This window comes from Diplodia corticola (genome assembly GCF_001883845.1).
Source record: "Diplodia corticola strain CBS 112549 chromosome Unknown scaffold70, whole genome shotgun sequence".
Taxonomy (NCBI): Eukaryota; Fungi; Ascomycota; class Dothideomycetes; order Botryosphaeriales; family Botryosphaeriaceae; genus Diplodia; species Diplodia corticola.
Window position 1 is genome coordinate 1 of NW_017971549.1, and position 23,497 is coordinate 23,497.

General features: G+C 59.8%; 6 protein-coding genes across 6 annotated transcripts; 2 read left to right on the forward strand and 4 right to left on the reverse strand.

Moving 5' to 3' along the window:
• Positions 1–1,471: 1,471 nt before the first annotated feature.
• On the forward strand, positions 1,472–3,591 carry BKCO1_700001 (glycoside hydrolase family 37 protein; the record flags this gene model as incomplete). Its single annotated transcript, XM_020278480.1, has 2 exons — positions 1,472–1,647; positions 1,701–3,591. The coding sequence occupies 2 exons, from the start codon at positions 1,472–1,474 to the stop codon at positions 3,589–3,591; spliced, it is 2,067 nt and encodes a 688-aa protein (XP_020126159.1).
• Positions 3,592–4,265: 674 nt separating this feature from the next.
• BKCO1_700002 (uncharacterized protein) lies at positions 4,266–6,035 on the forward strand (the record flags this gene model as incomplete). Its single annotated transcript, XM_020278491.1, has 3 exons — positions 4,266–4,436; positions 4,512–5,301; positions 5,533–6,035. 3 exons carry the CDS (start codon positions 4,266–4,268, stop codon positions 6,033–6,035), a joined length of 1,464 nt encoding a protein of 487 aa, XP_020126158.1.
• A 66-nt stretch (positions 6,036–6,101) lies between these two features.
• On the reverse strand, positions 6,102–7,829 carry BKCO1_700003 (cytochrome p450 protein; the record flags this gene model as incomplete). Its single annotated transcript, XM_020278502.1, has 2 exons — positions 6,102–6,786; positions 6,835–7,829. 2 exons carry the CDS (start codon positions 7,827–7,829, stop codon positions 6,102–6,104), a joined length of 1,680 nt encoding a protein of 559 aa, XP_020126126.1.
• Positions 7,830–12,521: 4,692 nt separating this feature from the next.
• On the reverse strand, positions 12,522–14,279 carry BKCO1_700004 (aspartokinase; the record flags this gene model as incomplete). Its single annotated transcript, XM_020278513.1, has 4 exons — positions 12,522–12,619; positions 12,689–13,950; positions 14,009–14,089; positions 14,143–14,279. 4 exons carry the CDS (start codon positions 14,277–14,279, stop codon positions 12,522–12,524), a joined length of 1,578 nt encoding a protein of 525 aa, XP_020126160.1.
• A 615-nt stretch (positions 14,280–14,894) lies between these two features.
• On the reverse strand, positions 14,895–18,158 carry BKCO1_700005 (kinesin light chain; the record flags this gene model as incomplete). The annotated part of the gene is made up of 2 exons (XM_020278524.1): positions 14,895–17,140; positions 17,201–18,158. The coding sequence occupies 2 exons, from the start codon at positions 18,156–18,158 to the stop codon at positions 14,895–14,897; spliced, it is 3,204 nt and encodes a 1,067-aa protein (XP_020126129.1).
• A 530-nt stretch (positions 18,159–18,688) lies between these two features.
• On the reverse strand, positions 18,689–23,052 carry BKCO1_700006 (5-oxoprolinase (atp-hydrolyzing); the record flags this gene model as incomplete). The annotated part of the gene is made up of 8 exons (XM_020278535.1): positions 18,689–19,530; positions 19,595–21,279; positions 21,344–21,482; positions 21,548–21,921; positions 21,981–22,317; positions 22,375–22,674; positions 22,752–22,937; positions 23,010–23,052. The coding sequence occupies 8 exons, from the start codon at positions 23,050–23,052 to the stop codon at positions 18,689–18,691; spliced, it is 3,906 nt and encodes a 1,301-aa protein (XP_020126128.1).
• Positions 23,053–23,497: the final 445 nt, after the last annotated feature.

The window sequence follows — 23,497 nt, forward strand, 5'->3', positions numbered from 1 at the left end:
GGGGGCGGGCGGGCGGTCTATCTACCTGGGGCAGCAGGTCGCTATCGTCACGTCGTCGTCGTCGTCGCCGGGGAGGTGGCAGGCGTAGGCGTAGCCGGACGGGCAGAGGCCGGGGGAGTAGTAGCGGTTGGCGGCCGAGTCGAAGTTCGGCGGCAGGCACGTGGATCGCGATGAGCCCGGGAGGCCTAGGTTGATGCCGACTTTGCCGACCTCTCTTGCGAAGAACAACGACGAGATGCATTCGGACGAGGCGGGAGTGAAGGTGGTGGTCAGGGCCCCTATGTTGGGATCCTTGCTCGACGACATGGCTGTAACATGTACGCTGCAATGGAGGCGGCGAGAGAACGAGTATACGTTACGCGGGGGTAGGGACTTGGTTGAAATATGGGCCAGCCGGCACCGAGCGGGGGCGAGAAGGCTTCAGCCGCACTCGGGGTGGCTCGACGGTGTGGAGGCAGGGAGCATGTCTGCCAATCGCTTACACGGCAACAATGTTGCACAGCAGTATCTCAGCCGGCAAGCGCTGGTATCCCCTGTGCGAGCTTCCGCAAAAGTTGATGGACATTGATTACCTCGTGCTTATCCGCTTGGCTCGGCATCAGCCGAGCCCTTGTGCACCTTGGCCCTGCAGGCGCATCATAAATAGTGGCAAATCCAGGTGCCGTCTCCGGGCGTATCGTTTTGGTTGATGATTTCTTCGTCAATTTGTATGGAAACTATCGAGATATAGGATAGTCATCGTATTCAATGCACACGGTGTGATATTACATTATCGGCTGCCGCCGCCCGCGTTGATCACTATAGTGCAGCATGTACTGCAGGCAAGGCTTGAAGCATAGATATTTCGTCTGTTGGCGTATATGTGATTGGTTTTGTTGGGTCGTAAAGTGATGCAATCAAGTAGTGAAAGCTTAAATCCCTGCCGGAGATTTTCGTCGTCTGTCACGCATCTGTCACGCAGTCAATTTGTCGCGCCGGGCTATGGGTGTTTTCGGAGCCACAATAACAGGGCACAGGGAATTGAGCCCGTCGAGTGTGCAAATGATAGTTAGGCCATGTGGGGGCCGCTAGCGCGCCAGTGGGATGAGGCTCAACAGGAGGCTAGTGTAACCGGACGCGCTCCGGGTGAGGCGGCATCCAGAGGTCATGCGCGCGACCCGGGCTGAAAGTGCAAGGCTGACGGGCAGGAAGAGGGGCCAGAGGGCGGCAAGAGCGGAGCAGCGGTCTTCTGTGCCACTGCGGAGTGACGGGAAGTGACGAGAGCGGCGTTCCTGAGCGCAAGCTTCCCCACAGCCGGCCTCTCCCGGCACCGGTGAGGGGTAACCAAGTAATAAGCTCACAGAAAAAAGCCACGGTAACCTCGCACAAACACTGCCCCACGTCATGGGCCGAGCATCCCACGCCTCGCGCCCTATTTTTACTGCCTGACTCCCCGTCGACGAGTGACGGCCCCTCGTCCCTGCGAGTGAACATGGCCGTCACCACCTTCGTCTGGGGTCTGGCTGCCCTCGCGGCCCCCGCCGCATGCCTGTATGTCAATGGCAATGTGACGGCCCCGTGCGACTCGCCCATCTACTGCCACGGCGACCTTCTCAAGGCCGTCCAGCTGGCCGCGCCCTTTTCAGACTCCAAGACATTCGTCGACCTGTGCGTCCTCTGCGCCGACATGTGCCGTTCCGCAAGCCTAACATGCCGTGCAGGCCCACCATCCGCCCGCTGGACGAGGTCCTGGCTGCATTCGACAGCCTCAGCCGCCCAATCACCAACGACTCCCATCTCCAGCACTTTCTGACCACCTACTTCGGCGAGGCCGGCTCCGAGCTCGAGGCTGTGCCGCCCGACGACCTCAGCGTCAACGCCACCTTCCTCGACTCCATCCCCGACCCCGACCTCCGCGCCTTCGTCGCCAAGGTCGTCGACATCTGGCCCGACCTGACCCGCCGCTACGTGGGCGCCGCCAACTGCACCGGCTGCGTCGACTCGTTCATCGCGCTGAACCGCACCTTTGTCGTCGCCGGCGGCCGCTTCCGCGAGGCCTACTACTGGGACTCGTTCTGGATCCTCGAGGGCCTGCTCCGCACCCGCGGCTCCTTCACCGACATCGCCGCCAACATCATCGAGAACTTCCTGGACCTGGTCGACACCCTCGGCTTCGTCCCCAACGGCGCCCGCGTCTACTACCTGAACAGGTCGCAGCCGCCCGTTCTCGCCCTGATGGTCAAGACGTACATCGAGTACACCGCCAACACCACCATCCTCGACCGTGCCATCCCGATCCTGGAGAAGGAGTACGACTTCTGGACCACCAACCGCACCGTCGAGATCCAGAAAGGCAACCAGACATATCGGCTGAACCGTTACGCGGTCGACAACACGGAGCCCCGTCCGGAAAGTTATCTGGAAGACTACCGGACGGCAAACAACGAATCCTACTACTCCGAAAGCGGCATCATCTACCCGGGCACGCCTCTCAACGACTCGGCCAAGGCCCTCCTCTACTCGAACCTGGCCAGCGGCGCCGAATCCGGATGGGACTATTCGTCGCGCTGGCTGCGCTACCCCGAGGACGCCGCCCAAGACGTCTACTTCCCGCTGCGCAGCCTCAACGTCCGGAACGTGGTGCCCGTCGACCTGAACTCCATCCTATACGGCAACGAGGCCGCCCTGGCCGAGTTCCACAACCTGACCGGCAACGCCACCGCCGCCGCCCTGTGGAGCGACCGCGCAGCCCAGCGCAGCAACGCCATGTACGACCTGATGTGGAACGAGACGCGCTACGCCTACTTCGACTACAACCTCACCTCCGCCGGCCAGGACGTCTACATCGTCTCCGACAACGGCTCCACCCCGGCCGAGACCTCGGGCGCCGACGCGCCCAAAAACGAGCAGCTCTCCTTCACCCCAGCCCAGTACTACCCCTTCTGGACGGGCGCCGCGCCGCCTTCCCTCAAAAACAACCCCCTCGCCGTCAAGACCGCCTACGCGCACGTCGTCCAGCTCCTGCGCCAGAACCCGGGCGGCCTGCCCGCCACCAACCTCGTCACGGGCGAGCAGTGGGACCAGCCCAACGCGTGGCCCCCCTTGCAATACGTCCTCATCAAGGGCCTGCTCAACGTGCCGCCCACCTTCGGCGCCGCCGACGCCGACGCCGAGTTCGCGTGGACGCGCGACGCGGCGCTCGACATCGCCCAGCGCTACCTCGACTCGGCGTTTTGCACGTGGCGCGCCACGGGCGGCGCGACGCCCGGGTTGCCCAAGGCGGCGGGCGCCGGGGAGGGGGACGGCGTCATGTTTGAGAAGTACTCGGACGCCAGCGTCGACGCGGCCGGCGGCGGCGGCGAGTACGAGGTCGTCGAGGGGTTTGGCTGGAGCAACGGCGTGCTGATCTGGGCGGCCGACGTCTTTGGGGCGCAGCTGCGCCTGCCCGACTGCGGCAACGTCACGGCGGCGGATGCTGCGGGCGATGATGGGAGCGCGAGCGCGAGCGCGAGGGTGCGGCGTAGGGCTCGCAGCGGCAGCAGTACTGCCATGGGTATCAGCAAGCGGGACCTGCGCTGGGTGAAGAGTTTTCGGAGGGACAGGGTCGGCTGAGCGGTGGCTGTAGAGGAGGATGACGAGGGGGGGTCGAGAAGGAATCGTACTTGGATTTTTGACTTGGATCTCGAACCTTTAGAGGTCGTCGTCGTTGGTCAAAGCTTTATCTTACAATCTAATCCCGTTTTACTTTAACCTCTTATCCTTTTTCCGTTGATTGATTAATCGGTTTGTGGCCTCCGTAGGCGACGCGATTAATATCATCATTCATCATTCGTCCGTTATATCCGGCGGTAATAGGGACGGGGGGGGAGAAGGAAGAAGAAATGAAAAAAGAGAGAAAAAGAAGACGAAACGGGTTGAGAAAAGCAAGCGCGTAGGTAGGCGAGAGGACAGACGAAAGGCGAGAATCGAACCCCGGGGGCGGAGGGGCTGCCAAGGGGGCGGGGACAGTCCGAAAGCGGATGGGACTATATAGAGAGGGAAGTGATAGTGTGGGTTGAATTACCTTGGTTCAACCACCATTCCCTCTTGCGAATGAGGCATTGCTCTAGCGGGCTGAGATACTACTAGCACAAGTCTAGACTTTTTCCAGTCTTCATCCCTGGCTGTCACCATTTAGAGTACCGACGCACCGGTCACGCGTCTATTCTTGAATTCATTCTCGCCACTCTTATATGCTGCTTTCCTTGTCCTCTGCGACACGGCTGACTATACGGCCATGCCATACCATGTCTTTACCCAACGACATCTGCGAGTTGGATGGAAGGCAGAAGACGTACCGCGCTCTGATCATCGCCTGCTTCAGCATCACGGGCATGTTCGTCACAACTCGCGGCTGGGTCCGCCTACGGCTGCAAGCCCAGTTTACCGTCGATGACTACCTCCTCGTAGTCGCACTGGTCAGTACTCCTCTCCCCCTTCCCGTTCCGTTTGGCCGCCGGAAGCAGCTACGAACATGAAGACATATACATCAGGCCGCCTACGCGATCCAAACCAGCTTCAGCATCCTCGCAATCGACTACGGCGGCATCGGGCACCGCGCCACATCCGAGCTGCCCCACGCCGCCTACATCGCGGGCGTCAAGTGGATCATCCTCACGCAGAGCACCTACCCGCTCGTGCTCATGTTCGCCAAGCTCAGCATCGCGCTGCTGCAGCTGCGCATCATGGGGCTGTCGACGCCCTACGTGCTGCGCCGCACGCACTACGCGTCCATGGTCCTCTGCGTGCTCGTCTCCGTCTTCGGCTTCTTCACCGCCTTCATCCAGTGCGACCCCAGAAACACCCCGTACCCGGACCTGTCCGCCGGCGGCGCCGGCGGCATCCTCATCCCCGTCGTCACCTGCCGCTCGCCCTCGACCATGCTCGTCGCCAACTACGTCTACGCGGCCCTCTCCATCGTGCTGGACTGGTACTACGCCCTCGCCATGGTGCCCGCCGTCTGGGCGCTGCAGAACGTCTCGCCCGTCGTGCGCCTGTCCGTCATCCTCATCCTCGGCACCGGCGTGCTGGCCTCGGTCGCCACCGTCGTGCGCCTCGTGTACCTCGTCGACGTCGCCGGCTCGCTCGACGTGCTGCCCGTCGTGCTGTGGTCGACCATCGAGGTGTGCACCGGCACCAGCGCCGCCTGCATGGCCACCTTCCGCCCGCTGCTGAAGCGCATCGTCGCCCCGTTTTCGTCCAGGGCGACGTCTTCTGTGAGCAAGGAGAAGAGGTCGTCGAGAGCGAGCTCGGGCCAGACTGATAGCAGTGGTGAAGGAAAGAGTTAGTAGCCCTCTGGTAGAGTTTTGGTAGAGACGAAGGATAGTTTCTTCACCGATCAGTGAACGACCCCGGCCCGCACGGCACTCGCTCGGCACTTGGCTTCTCGTTTCCGTCTTCACAGGCTCCAAGTGAAGTGTCTCGTGCTAAGTGACATGGCGTTCGTCATTGCGATTCTCTCACAAACGGAAAAATCCATGCACCGCCAGTGCTCATGATTGCCGACTCCTCCAGCCCACCCAGTCCATTTTCCGGCCCTGGGTGCTGTCGTCTACTGGTACGCCATCGCGCGAAGCAGGGCTTCGTCCCCCGTCTTTTCCGACGCCCTGGGAATCGGTGCCTGCCGTTTCGACGTCGACAGCGACACGCCGACGAAGAGGCGCCGCCGTCCGGGTCAGATGCGGACAGTCCGCATCCTCCAGGTCGAGGACCGCCGGCAGCTCTTCCCCGCCCTTGGTGACGGGGACGTCGCCCGCGCAGCCCTCTCAGGCCCCGACGCCCGACTGCTCGTAGGCCTGTCGCTGCAGCTGCAGCGTCTCGTGCGTGACCCACTCCAGACGTGCGTACCGAGCCGTGCCCGACTCGCAGCGGCGCCGCCGCCGCCGCCTCATCAGGACCCAGCTCGTCAGAGGTTCCAGTGTGTACGACAGGCAGACGACGACGGATCCGAGCGCGAGGGTCGAGAAAAGGCCGAACACGGAAAAGTTGGAATGCTCGGCGCTTGGGATCATCTGTAGAGCGAGGCGAGCGCGTTGGCGAGTGAGACTTTGAAGGTGTGTGTGTGTTGGAGAAGGGAGACTTGGTTATGTTACCTGGCTGTTGCAAAGATTCCGTTCTTCTTTGTTGTTCGGCAGCCGCAGAAAGGGCTTCAACTTGTCATCCGTGGTCCCCTTTGCGACTTTCGTGACGCTTGCCTGCAGGGCCACTAGAGTAGCAGCATGCCAGTTTTCTGCTTCCAGCTGCCACTGATTGCTCGGGAGGCCTCCTGAGATTGCAGCCTGGGCTTTGTACGTTGCGAGGAGAGCGCCTTCCCTCAGGTCGCCGGGTATGGCTTCGACCGTGATGCTGTAGGACTGTATGATGGCGCTGAGCCAGTCAAACGCTGCGCGTTGCTTACCGTCCTTCCACTGCAGGTCATCTGCCAAGGAACGAGATTCATGCGTGCCGCCAAAGGGGGAACACCCTTCATCGGCAGGCAGGTTTGGGTTGCAATACTGCTCTCTTATCGAACAGCCGAGCACGGAAACCGACCGGTCTGCCTTGTATGTCGGGATCCGTCCAATAGTGCGACCGTGTTCGGTAGATGTAATGGCGGTGCTCTTTGTCGTAGCAGCATACCATGCGTCACTGACCTTTTCTGTGTAGAGGATGCTGTTGGCCGAGAGGAAAAATACATGGACGTCTGCATCTTGTTGCCTCAGGGCTGGTATGGGGTCGTATCCCGAGAGACCCGTGTATGATCCATTAGACAGAACGGCGCGCCTTATACTATGTTCGGTGAGTTGGCAATCCGACAGCGGATGCAGTGCTGCTTACTGGACAGTATACCTATCGCCGCTCACAGAACCCGTCTCCCACTCACCCGGAGCTGAGCGCCAATCGATTTCCGGATGCTCATAGGTATACTCGTAAGCAGAGTACCCTCCTGTCGTCGGTCCATAGTGGTAGCGCGAGTAGTTCATCCCGGTCTCGGGAGAACGGTACATGGTCCGGTGACCTTCTGTTCTGATCGGGTCACAGGTGGTCACACGCCGGAAGAAGACACGTTCATGAGGTGGCGCGTTCAGGCCAAGGTCGAAATGGCTGTCGAGGTAACTATCAAATTCGATGTTTCCGTATTCGTTCTCACAGATGCCGTCCTCGAAGGGGCAACTCGCGTTGCGTTCGATTCGGCTTGGGAGTCGCGGCTGCATGAACGCGTTGCAGGATCCCAGGTCGGAAAAGTTCAGGTAGCAGTCTTGCGCATATGTCGCCCAGGAACCGATCGCCTGGGCGACCCAAGGGTAGAAGTCGGACAGGGCATCCTCCAGATTGGGGTTGTTGTCAACATCCAGGATCCCGCATCCCGGACTGCGGACCAGCACACCGTTCGCCGCACGAAGTGTTTTTGAGGAGAGCATGCCGGCCACGGCGAAGATGCTGACGCAACACGCAGCAAAACCCACGGCGGGGAGCAGTCGCAGGGAGGGTCGATCAACGGCAGTCTTACGCCACTCCCACCAGATCCTGAGCAACGCCCAGAGGCCGCTTGAGCCGTTGGCAGCATTTCGGAAGATGGCCTGCCGTTGATGATAGAGGGCATCTTGCGCCACAGCCTTCGAGTGGTATTGATGGAGTGCAAAGCAGCAGATCCTCCAGAAACTGGTGCCCACAACGCTGACAAATAGCGCCGTGAAAGCAATGAGAACAGATGCCTCCCGCTTGCTCAGAGTGATGGTTGCGCCGAATACAGGGCCGTTGGTCCAGTCCGTCCAGAAGCCGGTGTAGACTTCGTAGCGGCCAGCATCGTTGATCCCGCAAAAGGACTCCATGATGCCCAGAGAGCGAGGAGAAACGATTTAGGGGAGATGGCGGTCGTCACTTCGCCCGTAGAAGGCAAGACTGGAAGCCCACAGCCGCCACTGAGAAATAAATAATAGGCGTTGCCACCGCGGAACCCACTAGTAGCTAAATTTGGACCGCGACATGGAGTATTATTCTACCCCTACTGCGAGGTTCTATGGCATGAGCGAATGCGCGTGTGGGCCTGCAGAAAATTGGTCCTCTGTCTCAGCTGCAATGCAGTCCCCCGTAATGCAAAATGAACCGTCATCGTCAGCGGCCCAATGCACCAAACTTCCGGAAGCGAGCGGTGACCCTTGTCATGCATATCTATTTTCGTCAGCTCGCGATGCTGGGGAGCTTGTCAAACCAGCGTGATAATCATTACTCATCTCCGCCATGATCCTTTTTCTTTCCCCAGATCCCTTCTGGACTTGCCACCAGCTATACTTCTACTGCCCCATTGCGGGGTTGTGAAGCTCACGAGCTTGTCGAGGTTCGCCTGACATGAGGGACTTCGCGGCCAGGGTGAAAGGTCTTGTCGCTGTGCCTTGGAAGACGCACTCCGTCATTGCTGTGTCGAACGAGGAGGTGGCATCACAATTGTCTTAGTACACGCATTTCATCCAGACCTTCGACGTATTGGCTTCCCACAGGAAGGCAGCGTGTGGGAGCTCCTCGCCCAGTTCGACGGACGAGATCATGTATCGGAGGCTGCATACGCTGAGGATGTGAAGTTTTAGAAACACCAAAAGAGTATAACAAGAGCTTTAGGAATCCCTTTCTGTGGAGGCCACCCATGTCGAGTCTAATATGCTGTTGAATCACGTGTTATCGTGTATGTAGTACAACCAGATCAGTCACTTTCGGGGTATACGAGGCACCCCGGGGGGCAGGCCCTCCTGAACCTCATGCCAGCAATAAACACTCATTCGATTATCGGAATTGACTGGCGACATGTTTGGTTCATCTACAACTTACCGATCGAAGGGCAACCCCACAGGCATAAAGCTGACGATTTAGACATACCAACAACCATATCAAGTGTACATAAAGCCAGCAGGTGTACGATGAGGCGCTTAGGAGATCATGTGGCCGGGGGGCTTCAACGAGGACCCACTTCACGGGTGCAGAAACGTCCAGACCAGATCCTCACCACGCACATGGATCAACACGGACAGCCTCCAGTACCTACTAGTTTCAAGCGTCCGCCGCCGCTGCACGAACGCATGCGCGCGCGCGGCCGCAGCAGGAATCTGGAACGCGCATCTGGCACGTCATCCGGGGCGTGCGGCGGGCGCAGCACAGCCTCAGCCTCCTTCCTCCTCTACAATGCGGCCCCCACGCCCGCGGCCCCCCCAACCGACGCTTAATTTGGAACCGTGCGGCAGAGAGTGCGCAAGTAGGCCATCTTTGGACTGATCCCTCCTGGCCCCCACGGTGGTGCCAAAAAAAAAAAAAAGGAATCAGTGGAGCGACACTGCTGCGCCGCACGCCCTTTCATGTCCGATCCCCCAGCCGGAGAATTACGCTGACACGGTGCGGTTTTTTGCTTTCTTCCTCAAGCACCCGCGCGTGGCGAGTACGTTGACGAAAAAGAAACAGGAGGAATACGTACGATCACGTTCGATTGAGAAGGAGAGTGGTCGTTGGCGTTGGCGGGCGGGCATCCTGGGCGAGGCGTGTTCGGGGTGATTGATTAGCGTGTGGTTCCAAGTCCGAAGAGAATCCCAAAACTCCGGAGAGGGACATGGAAGCGAAGCACGTAAGACCAATCTGCAATGAATAGCGAGAGAGACGAGAAAGTTTGTAAATCTGGATAGACTCAATTCTGACAAGAGAGTGCTTACGCGCGGAGGGAAACTTATGAACCAAAGGGACGAAACCAAACGGGAACTACAACCGCAGCAGCAGCAGCAGAGCAGTCGCGGATCTAAGCCAAGTCGACATGGTAGTGGAAGAAGCAAACGCGCTCTCCTGCTGACCATCCAAACCCTGCTGGCCCTACTTTTTGTTGGTGGCAATGTGCCCCAACTTCGTCCTCAACCGAGGCAAGATTAGAAAAGTGAAGAAAGACTAAACGGTAGCGCAGTGCCGGGAAAGACGAATCAAAGAACCCAAGATATACTCCTCGTGAACCGATCCCCAAGAACGAGCAAGGGCATTATTCCTTCTGTTTTTTCTTTGTTTTCTCTTTTCCTGCCAACTCTCCCTCCAGCCAGCTGTAGGGAGGCGACACAAGAAAGGTGGAATAAGAGTAGTAGTGCGCGGCGAGCCGTCCCCCACGCAACCTTCCAGTTGCAATTGGGGGGGTGCTTGGCGATGGAGATGTCCCGCTGCGGCGGTTGCAATGGACAGAAAAAACCTGTCCGTCGCGGTGAGTAGTGTGTGTGTGTGTGTGCGTGTGTGTGTGTATTCCAACAACAACAACGACTGGTGGCAAGGGGAAAGCCTCAAATCCCCTTGCCAACAGAGCCCCTCTCCTACGCCGTGGTTCCCGTGTTTCTCTCGACGCGATGATGGGGAGTGGAAGCGGATGACAGCTTTTCCCGGTATCGGCCGACGTCGTTTCGCAAACGAAACAACAACAAAGTCCTCCTCTTCCCTGGAGATGACTTCTGTTCCCTTCTTCCCTTGTCCCTACCTTCCCCCTTCCTTCCATGCCCCACGGTGCGTGTTCTCCCAATGGCTCGTCCCCTGGTATCTCCCCCACATACTCTCTTCTTCTTTTTTCCATTTGTCAGAATTGATAGTCCGTTTGATTGTAAAATAAATTCCGCAAGCATGGCTCCGGCTGCTGTGCGTGTGGTGCAAACAGCAACCCAGACCCGTTGACGGTCATGGCCAGGCCCAAACTGGCGAGTCTCCCTCATCCTGATCCAGTGCTGCATCGCTTCGTGCCGGAGGGGAGAGTGGTGATGTCGATACTCGGGCGAGCGTTGGTCGGAACAGCACTAGTGGCGATGCAGGTGGAGGAGGAAGGACAAGGAGAGGCGGCGTAGCAGCAGTCAACAGGGAGGAGCGAAGACTTGATGTTGTCGGTAGCATCATCATCTTCTTCCATTCTCATCATCATCATCTTCGTCGAGATGGCACAGGCGGCGTCATCGGAGGCGGCTCTTTCGTCGTCGTCTTCATCGTGGAATGCAACACCGTCAAGGCAGCAATTAAATGGAGATGAATGGAATTTCGTAGCTTCGTAGCAGCGGGCGCAGCCGGCGCGGAGGGCTAGGTGAGCGCCTCCGCTCCGACTGCTGGGTATTCGCCTGCCACTCTCCCATCTAGAGGCAGGAAGATGTGCAGCCCAGGGGCTAGACAGGAGCATGTCGGAAGAAGATGTGGTTGTGCTGGCCGAGGGGGTGGACTGCCAGTCTGGATGGGTTGTCGAAGATGGTAGCGGTGGTGATAGGGTGTCCGTGGTGGGTTAGCAGCCGTCAATGGGCGGGAGAGGAGTGGATGATGAAAGCTGGGAAGGCAGATGTGGCAGCTCGCAGCTCAGCTTTAACCATGCAACGCGGTGCTTACCAGCACGCCAAGCACGGACACGGTCGGACTGGTTTGGGGGCTATGATGGCTGGCGAGGGCTGGTGGGTCGTGTGCGCGACAGATGTGGGAACGGGCGATGACTCCGCCACGCGCACGAGGGCCTCAGTGGTGGGTGAAACGGCGCTACTACTGCACAGCGGAGCAATTGGCGAATCGTGTTTGCAGGCTGGCTGAGCACGGCGACGCTTGCGATGCGCAGCTTGTTGCCTAACGAGGGGGGCAGAGCGTGCAGGTGAAGGCGACGCGTCGCACCCCGCAATGCGCGCTCGCTTAGGCAAAGTCGAAGGGCTCGTCGCGCCCTCACCGCCAGCACCCTCACCGCACGTCAGGATCTTTTGTTGCCAATTGCCAGTTGCCAATTGCCATTGAGCGGACCGGCGGAGCGCAAGTCACGTGCGTCCATGCCGACGCTTAACCATGGGAAATTTTCCTATTTCTTCGCTTCGTCTTCCCGTCCGATCCCTGCCTCTTTCATCACCCCGTCGCGCCTTGCACCCGTCCTCCATCACCAGGCCCTGTCTATGCTCAGCGCATCTGGTCCAGAATGCCTGCTGGCACGTCGTCGTACCGACCGGCAGATGAGACCCCAGGGGGCGAAGTGGCGGCACGCAGCCGTCACCTCCGGGCCGCAATCGACCTCCATAAGTGAACAAGGGCGCATTTTCAGCTTCAAATCGCCACGGTGGCCGAGTGGTTAAGGCGGCAGATTTAAGTCAATCTGGGCTCCTCAGGAGCCTCCTCTTATACTCTGCTACAGAAATGTGCATGCGTTCGAACCGCATCCGTGGCAACATTCTCTTTTGCTCCCCCTCACACGTTTGAATTGGGGGCCGAAGACGTTTTGAGCTGCGTGGCATTGCCCTCTTTTTAGCATACCGGTTGGGGACGTCCCCTACCTACACCACCAATCTATTTTGCTATATTATTACTCGACGAGCATCATGAATAGTAATGCCAATAATTTCGAAGACATGGTTCCTTTCTATGCAAGCCCACTCCAACACGATTCAACAACTCTTCCAAAGTCTACCGAGAATTGTGACGAACAGAAAACATGCCAAATGCAGAAATTTTTCCCCCCCAAAGCAGTCTCTGCCCCCATCTTCAGAGACTTGCTAAACGCCGGGTCTCATGCTCTAGTCTAGGAAAGTGAACAGGTTCGTATGTACAACGTTGAGGGCGCGGTCGGCGTCCTTTTCTTCAATCACGCATGAGATGTTGATCTCGCTGGCACCTACAATCACACGCATTAGTTGGCACCATCCCCCCGCCGCCAGACAGGGCTTGCAAGACGCAGACGTACCTTGCGAGATCATCTCGATGTTGATGTGGTTGTCTCCGAGCACGGAGAAGAAGCGGCCGGAGATGCCCAGCATGTTCTTGAGCTGCTTGCCGACCAAGCTCACAATGGCCATGTCCGGGACAATGTCGATGGTGCCGATCTCGCTCAGGTCGGTGACGCAGCCCCTCAGCTCCTCGTCTTCGATGTGGTACTCGGCGTCGGTGCCGTAGATCAGCATCGACGACTCCGAGTGCAGCACCAGCGAGACGTGCACCTCCGACGACGAGATCAGGTCGACCGACATGTTCCATTTGTCCAGGATGGCGAAGATGTTGCGCAGGAAGCCGGGCGCACGGGTGCGCTGGTTGCTGTGCACGTTCAGCACCACGATGCCGCGCTTGATGGTGACGGCCGTGGGCCGCTTCGGGCCCTTGAGCGCCGTGACGTTGCTGGTGGACCGCGTGCGGAACAGCTTCGGGTCGTGGAGAGGGCTCTTCTGGTTGAGCTCCTCGAGGGAGTCGGGGAAGATGACGGTGCCGGCGTTGCGCGGGTTCATGACGTTCTTGATGCGGATGGGAATGCGCGCGCGGATGACCTGCTCCATGGTGAAGGGGTGGATGACCTCGGAGCCGTAGAAGGTCAGTTCGGCCGCCTCGGAAGGCGTGACCGACGGCAGCAGCGCGGCGGTGGGCACCTTGCGGGGGTCCGCGGTGAAGATGCCGTCGACTTCCTTCCAGATCTGGAGCTCGTCGGCCTCGGTGCCAACGGCGCAAAGCGCGGCGCACAAGTCAGTGTAGCCGCGACCAACGGCATTCAGCAGTCCGCCGGGGACATTGCCGAAGTAGCCCGTCACGACGGGGACCTTGTCGCCGCAGGACCTGAGCTCCTCGCCGAGCGTCGCTGCCAGGCCGGCATAGAACTTCTCGTCCAGGGCCTTGTTGAGGCCCGGGCTGTGGTTGATGACGTTGGAGAGATCGACGTACTGCGACGGCACGCCGTACTCCTCCAGCAGCGCGGCCATGTAGCGGCAGCTCAGCTTCTCGCCCTTGCTGATGATCTTGTCCTCGACGCGAACGCTGACCTCCTCCAGGTGTTGAGCCGACTCGAGAATCTTGGAGAGGTGGTGACACTCGGCGTTGACATCTTCGGTGTACTGGGCGATGATGTCGGGGTTCTTGATGGTGTCGACGGCGGCCTGGATGTGGTCGGTACGGATGGCCTCGACGATGTCGACGTAGCCCTTGGAACCGGGGATCTCGGCTTCGCGCGCGGAACGGAGAAGCCTGCAGGAGGCGCATTGGTCAGTCTCGATCTGGTGGGTGACGACAGAGGGCGGGGTACCTGTTGGTGGTGCCCTCCAGCTTCGTGTTGTTGCTGCGGGCAGAGCAGACAATTGCGACGCGATTCTCACTGAGACCGGCCCTGGCGAACAGTCAGCGCAAAGCCGATTGGCTGCCAGCGCGTGGCATGCTCACTTGACAATCTCCGCTATATTGACGGCGAACTTGCCGACACTTGTGCCCCCGAACTTGAGGACCACCCATCCGCCCGGGAGTTCCTTCTCCTCCTGGTGAGATATTCTTGAAGAACCGTTGGTGAATGTGTCGGACATTGCGGCCGTTGTGTGTGCGTGTGTGCGTGTGTGCGTGTGTGTGTGGAAAGCGAAGGTGGCGGGCGAGCGGGCAGTTATGGGCGCGAGCAGAGCGTGGTACGATGGGTTAAGAGTCACAGCTGTCCGGTGTGGGGTGTGCGTCGTGAGAGACCAGCGAGTTCGGCGGGGCGCACCGTGGCGCAACCCTGCAGCCATTGTCATATTTTTTTGTTCCTTGGCACCCGATAGCGTCACCTTCCACCCGTGACCCGACGCCCCTCGGACAAATCCGCGCCCACCTCTCACCGGCACTTTTACACTCGAAACCCGTGGTATCCGGCCCGCTGTGGAAGCAAACTCCGATCCCAATGCAGACAAAACCTCTACTTCCATATTCCAGTCTCAATGCGAAGACAAAAACAAGCAAAGGTGTGGAAAAAAAAAAGGAAAGACATCCAGGTCACGGCAACTCAAGCCTTCTTCTCCAAACCGTAGCCGCCGTGCCGCCCTTGCCCTCAAGAAGCGGATACGTCTTCCCTTAGAAGCCTGGCCGTTGCGCGGGCCCCTCTCGTCGAGCAGTTGGATGCCCAGGGACCCAGCAGGCCCATGGCGAAGGAATAGAAACGCCATCACTCTCTATCCTTCCTGAAAATGCCTTTTACCCGCCTCCCACTTAAGAAGTCTTCTCTTCGAACTGTTGCTCGACTTCGGTTCCTGACCCTGATCTGCTGCCGACTGATCTGACACTGCAACAGATGCGCTGCTGTTATAGGGCGTCGCTCGTGGAACCTCTGATGCTCGATCGAACCGACGTCCGTCTTCATCCTCAGTGTCTGAGCCGTTGGTAGAGGACTCTAAGATCTGTCCCGTTTCAGACTTGTCTGATAAATCATTATAGAAACTAGCCAGAGCGCTCTCTGATCCTAATCGATCGGGATGGTCTTCTGCGAGCACTTTTGCTCTTATTGCGACGACACGCTCGAGTAGCTCGACTGCGTCCCTAACCCGGCCGTTTCTCCAGTATGCTATGGCGAGGTTATACTGCGACGTTAGTCGAGAGGGATGGTCTTCTACGAGTACTTTCGCTTCTATCGCGACGGCACGCTCGAGCAGCCCGACTACGTTCTTGACCTGGCCGTTTTCATGGTATGCTATAGCGAGCTGGTGCTGCGACGCTAGTTGAGAGGGATGGTCTTCGGCGAGCACTTTCGCTTGTATCGCGACGATACGCTCGAGCAGCTCGACTGCGTCCTTAACCTGTCCGGTTTCTTGGTATGCTACGGCGAGCACGTGCTGCGACACTAGTCGACTGGGATGGTCTTCGGCGAGCACCTCCGTACGTATTGCGACGACACGCTCGAGTAGCTCGACTGCGTCCTTAACCTGGCGGTTTTTATGGTATGCTATGGCGAGCTGGTGCTGCGACGCTAGTCGATTAGGATGGTCTTCGGCGAGCACTTTCGCTTGTATCGCGACGATACGCTCGAGTAGCTCGATTGCGTCCTTAACCTGTCCGTTTTCTCGGTACGCTATGGCGAGCGCGTGCTGTGACGCTAGTCGTAAGGAATGGTCTTCGGCGAGATTTATATCCCTCCATTCGCAAGACTCTCGTAGCCAGCGAACAGCTTCCTTGATCCTTCCATCGATGAACAGACACCGCCCGACCCCAAAACAGAGCTCGCTCTTTTCCTCTGTACCCTGGCACTGTTCATTTTTGTCTATACGTGCCGCATGCGGTAGATAATCGCGCCAGATGTCGCGATTTTCCCAAACGTCGGCTGGAAAGACTTCCAAGAGGTGTTTTAATGCCGCCGCACTTGTCGTTGCTGCCGCCCCCTTCTGCCCAATCCATATCCCCGTCGCCAGATGGACCAGCCTATGCATATCGAACTTGTCGCCATCGCCTCGTCTCTCCAGAAACGAGTATGCGCAGAGCGTGCCGATGGCCTCTTCCAGCCGGGCTTGAGAATGATGTGCTGGCAACATGGAGTACGGAATTGCTTTCCATTCGATGCAAGATATGAACCCGAGGAGATCTGCCGCCGGTTTGTCGTATTCAAGGATCTTGTTAAATGTGATTGTCCATGTCTTCGCGACAGCGTTTGCTGAGTTCGGGTATCGTGTCCGGTCGTCAAAATCCCGACTCAGAATGATGACAGTATCCTCGTCTGCGTTCTTCAACAGCCGCAGATAGTCGGAGATGCGGCTTTTGCGTGTGTTGATGTATGCTACCGCTTGGGTGATAGCTAATGGGAGGTAGTCCAGCTCATGGAGGAGATCTGTCACGATCTCATCGTTGTCAAGAGGGTTCTTTCGGAGTAGCGACTTCCTGACCAAGTCTACCGCTTCCTGTGTCGTCATCTTTCCTATTTCAACCACGTCGTTGCCAGCCAGGCTTTGCGCCACCTCTCCATGGCGCGTGGTGAATATGGTCAGGCCATCTTCACTTTTCGGTAGGAAGGTTAGTAAACCTTTTGTTTGCTCAGAACCACGAAGCAGGTCCAGGTCATCGGCGTTGTCGACGATGAGCAACCATCTGCCCGCCTTCTTCCCACACAACCACCGCTGTACCAGTCTCTTGGCGTCATCTTTGCTTTCCTGGAGTATTCCCAACGCCGTTGCCACCTCCATGCAACTGCGCTCAAAGGTCTCCATACTCGACGCTTGGACCCAGAAGATGGACAAGTCCGGATGCTCTTCCTTGACAGAGCATGCAAATTGCAGGGCAACTTGCGTCTTGCCGACACCACCGAGGCCGCTGATTGCCATCGTCTGGCAATCCTTGTCCACAAGCAGCTTTTGTTTCAGCACATCGAGTTCCGCCCTCCGACCGACAAACTGACGATTGCGTAGGAAGGGGAGGTAGAAAATAGGCGTCCGGTCTGGGACGTGTCGGTCAGATTTCTCCATGTAGAGCTGCACTGCTAGCTATATATACTGACCTCGTGTCATCTCATCGGCCGTCTGTGTCCTCAACACGTCCATGACCGGTATCACCCGCAGGAGCTCCTTCGCACATGCTGCCGCTGTCCCGGCTGCGTACGGCTGCCATCTCTTGTTCTTGTGCGAGTCCGCGTAGTCGCAGATGCCACGGATCACCAGGCACGGGAAGCTGTTCATCAGGCCCGCCGCCTCCATCTCGAAGCACAGCACCTCTCCGAATTCAGAGCTGATCTGGTCTCTTGTAGCCGCAACCCTCATGACCTGGTTCGCCGATGCGATCGTCCCGTAGTGGACTTCGGGTGTATCGACTGCCCGTGCCTCCCGCTGCAGCTTCTGTGTGTTGTCGCACGATGCGCAGCTGCTCCCTCCGACATGATCGTAGCCCGCGTCGAACAGTACGTCGTCACCAGCGTAGGCGCGGCTGAACTTGGGCAGCCTGCCGACTTTCGAGATGTGCACCGAGAGACTGCTCTTGCCACGGTCGAGGTTCGCTCGCAGCTTCGCGAGGGCAGCGAGGAGGATTGGCGGAGGTGTGTTTAGGAACCCGGATCGCTCGAACCCGCTCGGCGTCGACTTTCCGAAATCGTATTGGATGACCCCGCCATAGCCTTTGCCCGGCTGGCTGACGACAACGTCTCCGAGTCGGACATCCGCTCCTGCGCCAGGGACGCCGCCTCCAATCCCAACCATGAGCCCGAATCGAATCGAGCGGAAGGCGGACTTCATCTGCATTGCAACCGCCGCGGCCGAGTTGGTGCCGGTCTGGCCCGCAGGCAGGCAGGCAATAACGACATTGTGCTCGCCAATGCTTCCGAGAGTGTATATGTTGGCATCGTTGCTGTCCTGGGCGAGGTCTTCATGCTCATCGTCGAGCATCTCTTGAGACGCGGCCAGTTCGATTGGCAAAGCGCAGACCCACCCCACCGTGTAGTCGTCGCGGCCGAGGCGGCGTGTCATGATATCGGCCAGGTGTCGGTCCAGATGCTCCAAGCAAAGATGGATGACGACCAGCACTCTTATCAGCTTTGCTACCCCGCTCAGCCTCGCCAATATAGTTGCAACACGGCTGTTTTCCCTCAGCCTTGCGCTTCATACCCCACCCGGTGCTGATGCACATCTAACTGGCTGGTCGTAACATCTAATTGGCTGGTCGTAAACGGGCAAAGCAGCACCGATGCGGCACAGCCGCCCGGGAATATGGGGATTGGGCGTAGTCCCCATGCATCAGCGTCATTTAGGCAGTAGGCTGAAAGTGGCCGTGTGCTGAGATGCATTAGCGCCTTCGTATCAAGAGGGTGGGTTGCGGATACAGCCAACAGGATCACTTGAGAAGCCAACCACCATGTCCATGTAATAAGCGTGGCTTATACACGCGAGAGGTGTGCTTTGCCACGTGTTGACCGTCCCAAGAAAAGCATGATCATTAGCATTATTGCACAGCAGTCGACTCGAAACCAAACGTCCAGTGATGCAGTAGTACCCTGCAACTACGCCGACTGCCCCATGCTCGAAATAACATCCACACTGCCATTCCCGACAGCCACGAACCCCCGGCCGCATCCAGCAGCACCCGCAGTCGACGCCCCCCTCGCCTTCGGATCACCCCATCCACCCCCACCGGGGGTCTGAATGACGATCCTGTCCCCCTTCCCCACGCTCGCCGTGTTCTTCCCGCCGAGGTTGAGCACGCGCCCGCCGGCCCGGATCCACAAGTTCCGCCCCCTCTCGCCGTCGCGGCCGCCGTGCAGGCCGTACGGGGCGACGACGCGGCGCTCGCTCAGGATCGACACCTTCATCGGCACCGAGAACTCGACGTCGCGCACGACGCCGTCGCCGCCGCGGAACGCGCCGTCGCCGCCGCTGCCGGGCCGCAGGCAGAAGCGGCGCAGCACGACGGGGTAGCGGCGCTCCAGCACCTCCGGGTCCGTGATGCGCGTGTTGGTCATGTTTGTGTGCACGCCGGCGGTGCCGTCGCCCCAGGGCCCGGCGCCGCTGCCGCCGCAGATGGTCTCGTAGTAGCCGAAGCCGCGGCCGCTGGGGGTCTCGCCGGTGGCGTCGTCGATGCCGAAGGTGAGGTTGTTCATGCAGCCCTGCGACGCGGCGCTCGCGCCGAAGGCCCGGAAGATGACGTCCACGATGCGCTGCGACGTGAGCACGTTGCCGGCGCAGCACGCCGCCTCGCCGCTGGGCTTGAGCAGGCAGTCGTCTGGCACGTGCACCCGGATCGGCCGGATGCAGCCCTGGTTGAGGGGGATGTCGTGCGTGATGAAGCTGCGGAGCGCGAAGATGATGGCCGAGTGCGTGATGGCGATGGGGGCGTTCCAGTTGCCTGGTTGGTTCAGTTGGTCAGTGATCGGTGCACTTATACGTGGGACTTGGGAACGTCTAATTACCGTAGGCCTCGGGCCCGGTGCCGGTGAAGTCAAAGGTGGCGTCGCCGGTGGCGCCGTCGATGGTGACTTTGAGGCTGATGGGGGTGCCGTCGTCCATGTAGTCGGTGGCTTCCAGGCTGCGGCCGGCGTGCTTCTTGTGCACGGCTTTCAGGAGGTCGCGGACGGCGAGCTCGGCGGCGGCCTGGACCTCGCCCATGTAGAAGGTGACGACGTCCTTGCCGTAGTCGTCGTACAGGGCGCGGATGAGCTGGGTGCCGCGGTGGTTCGCCGCCACCTGGGCCTTGATGTCGGAGATGTTGTCCTTGAGGCAGCGCGTCCCGCTGCAGCCTGGGATCTTGCCCGGCGCCAGCAGCAGCCGCGTCAGTTCGTCTTCGTTGAAGCGGTCGCCCTGCACGACCTTGAAGGACTCGATGACGGCGCCCTCCTCCCACAGCTCGCGCGAGTTGGGCGGCATGGAGCCGGGGAGGACGCCGCCCACGTCGGCGTGGTGGCCGCGGGAGGCGGTCCAGAAGATGATGTTGCGGCCGGCGGTGTCGAAGACGGGGGTGATGACGGTGAGGTCGGGCAGATGGGTGCCGCCGGCCACGGGCGAGTTGGACAGGATGACGTCGCCGGGGGCAAGGTCGCCCTTCCAGTGGTCAATCTGCCACTTGACGGCATAGGCCATGCTGCCGATCATGGCGGGCACGTGGGGGGCGTTGGCCACCAGCCCGCCGTCGGGCGAGAAGACGGTGCAGCTGAAGTCGAGCCGCTCCTTGATGTTGGTGCTGACGCTGGTGCGCTGCAGCGCCCTGCCCATCTGCTCGGCCACGCCCATGAAGCGGTGCGCGAAGATGGACAGTTGCACCGGGTCCGCCTTGGTGCTCGAGATGGACGCCTTCTCGCCCGCCGTCAGGTCGATGACGATCTTGTCCGCCTGCACCGTGGCCGCCGCGTTGGGCGTCACCACGATGGTCTGCGTGTTGTCCAGGATGAGCGCCGGGCCCTGGATGGTGCTGCCCCGGTCGAGGCCGTTCAGTCGGTAGACGGGGGCGTCGACCCAGCCGCGGCCCTCAAAGTACACGGGCGTCTGGCCCGTCGCCGTCTGGCCTGCCGTCTTCCCGGCCGGGGCAGGCGCCTCTGCGCGTGCGGCGCCTGTCGACGACTCGATGGGGCTCTTGCCAACCGACCGCACCCTGAACTCGTCGACGATGACTGCGCGGCCCTCGGGGACGAAGCCAAACTCGTGCAGATGGGCGTCCTTGAACGCCTGCAGCACGTCGCTGCCCTCCTTTTGCGGCACCATGATGGCCGTGTCGCTGCCGTGGAACCGGAGGCTGAGGTACTTCTCCGTCGCCATGCGCGCGGGCGAGATGCTCTGGCCGATGAGCACGTCCTCGGCCTTGGTCGACAGCTTGTCCAGGGCCTCGGAGATGATGGGGAGCGACGAGTCGCAGTACTGCAGCGCCGCCGGCTGGCGCTCCTCGTGCACGACGTCGGCAAGCGCCATGCCGTAGGCGGAGAGGATGGACGAGTACTTGTGGATGAGCACCCGGCGTATCCCGAGGATGGCGGCCAGTTCGCACGCGTGCTGCCCGCCCGCGCCGCCAAACGACGCCAGGTTGTGGAGGCTGCTGTCGTGGCCCTTGGCCTCTGTCAATATCCGGATCGGCCTGCACATGGACTCGTTGGCCACGCTCAGGAAGCTGATGAGAAGAAGTCAGAATCGGTCCACGGTCCAGACAGCACTCGAGTCGACACTTGACCTACCCTGCCGCCACCTCCTCCATCGTGAGTTGTCCCCCCGTCTCGCCGTTGATGACCGACGTCATCTCGCCGAAGAGCTTTCGGCTCGCCGAAATGTCCAACGGCTCGTCCGCATTGGGTCCGAAGATGTGCGGGAAGGAATCTGCAGAGCCCGATGATCAGCACTCCAGCACGCGTCTCGAGCCCATCTGGCGTGTCCGTCCTCACCGGCGTTGATCCTCCCGAGGACCAGATTGGCATCAGTGATGGTCAACGGCCCTCCCTTTCTGTAGCAGGCCGGGCCGGGATGGCTGCTTGCGCTCTCGGGCCCGACGTTGAAGAGGCCGTTCCTCCAGGACAGGATGCTCCCGCCTCCAGCGGCCACCGTGTTGATGTCCAACTGGGGGGTGGAGATGACGACGCCGGCCGTCGTCGTCTCAAACACGTGCTCCAGCTCGCCAGCGAATCTGGACACGTCGGTGCTCGTGCCTCCCATGTCGAAGCCGATCAGCGGCGTCTTGTCCGTGTCGTCGTAGCAGGTCCGCGCGTAGCCCACGACGCCGCCTGCCGGGCCAGACAGCACCGCCCGCAGCCCCGACAGCCTGTAGCGCAGCCTAGTGTGAGCAAGTGATGCTGCTTTTGTCGCCGCGCAGCCACGTACCTCTTGAACTCGACCAGTCCGCCGTCGCTCTGCATGAACTCGCACCGGCAATCGCTGCCGTCCAGGTCCTCGAACCCCGATACGAAGCCGTCGATGTACTTTTTGATCTGCGGCGTCAGATACGCGTCGGCCACAGCCGCGTGCCCCCGCGGCACGATCTTGATCGAGGGCGCAGCCACGCACGAGAGGGAGATTTGGTCAAAGCCAATCTCCTCTGCGACCTCGCCAATGACCCTCTCGTGGTCGGGGAACGTGTACGAGTGCATGAGGCAGACAGCCACCGAGCGGTAGCCCTGCGCATACGCCGCACGCAGCTCTCTCGTGACCTTTGCCACATCTGCGGCCGTCATCAGCCAACACTTTCACCATCGACGCGAGGGGGGGACAGTCCTACCGAGCGGCTTCAACACCCGCACCCACTCGCCGGTGACGCCTCGGACGAGCCCTGTAGGGTCGACTTGGGCGCTGTCGCTGCGCTCGGTCCAGTCCTCCAGGGTGACCCTTTCCGAGACCTCGATGACGTCCGAGTAGAGGACGCCGGGCCGGTTGATTGCCAGGTCGAAAAGACGCGGCCGCGCCTGGTTGCCAATGTGCAGCAGGTCCTTCAGGCCCTCGGACACGCAGAAGACGGTGGGTTCGCCGTTTCTCTCCAGCAGCGCGTTGGTGGCCACGGTGGTGCCCATCTTTATGGATTCTTATTGCGTCGCACGCGCGGTCAGCTAGCTGCCCGTAAGGTCGACATTAATAACGGAGCATGCAGCCGGGACGCACCGACGTCGGCCAGCGAGATCTTCTGGCCTTTGGGGAAGCTCTTCCCCGTGGCCATCTCGAGCACCCTCCTGATGGCCTCGGACGGGGCATCCTTGTAGTTCTCCGGGTCGACCGAGAGCAGCTTGATGACGATATCCTCCTTGCCCGGCACAGAAGCGACGCAGTCGGTGAAGGTGCCGCCGCGGTCTGTGTCATCACACGGTCAGTTGAACGGCTCTGATCACCAGCCTTTGCCGTGGGGTTGCGGTGCAATCCTACCAATCGAGATGCGGATTTTCTGGGGCGACTCTGGCGAAGGCATGGTCAATCACAACTGCAGCATGGAGACTGATCGAAAGGCCGACACGTCCCCAGCGCAGCTATATCAGGAACCCATTCCGTCGGTTGAACCAGATCGGCCAGCGGATGCTGGTGCGGGGCAGACCCAGCGTCCCGAACAGGCCGTTGCAACTCTCGGCTTCGTTGGCGGCAAGCCGAGCCGGGCTCCGAGCTCCACATGTTGCCGTTGGTCTGGTTGTCCCATGTTGCCGGGCTAAGTAACGGCTTCCCAATTCACCTTCTGTCCAGTGTGAGTGAGATTAGCAGGAAAAGACGTGCTGCGGAGCTCCGCCCAGGCAGTTGATCTTCCAGGTGGACGTGAACCTATTTCATTGTACAAGATAAGCCGGGACTGTCGTTATCTGTACTTACGGTGCTGCACCACACGACCAATGACATTCGACAGTTCCCAGGTGCAATCAACTCTG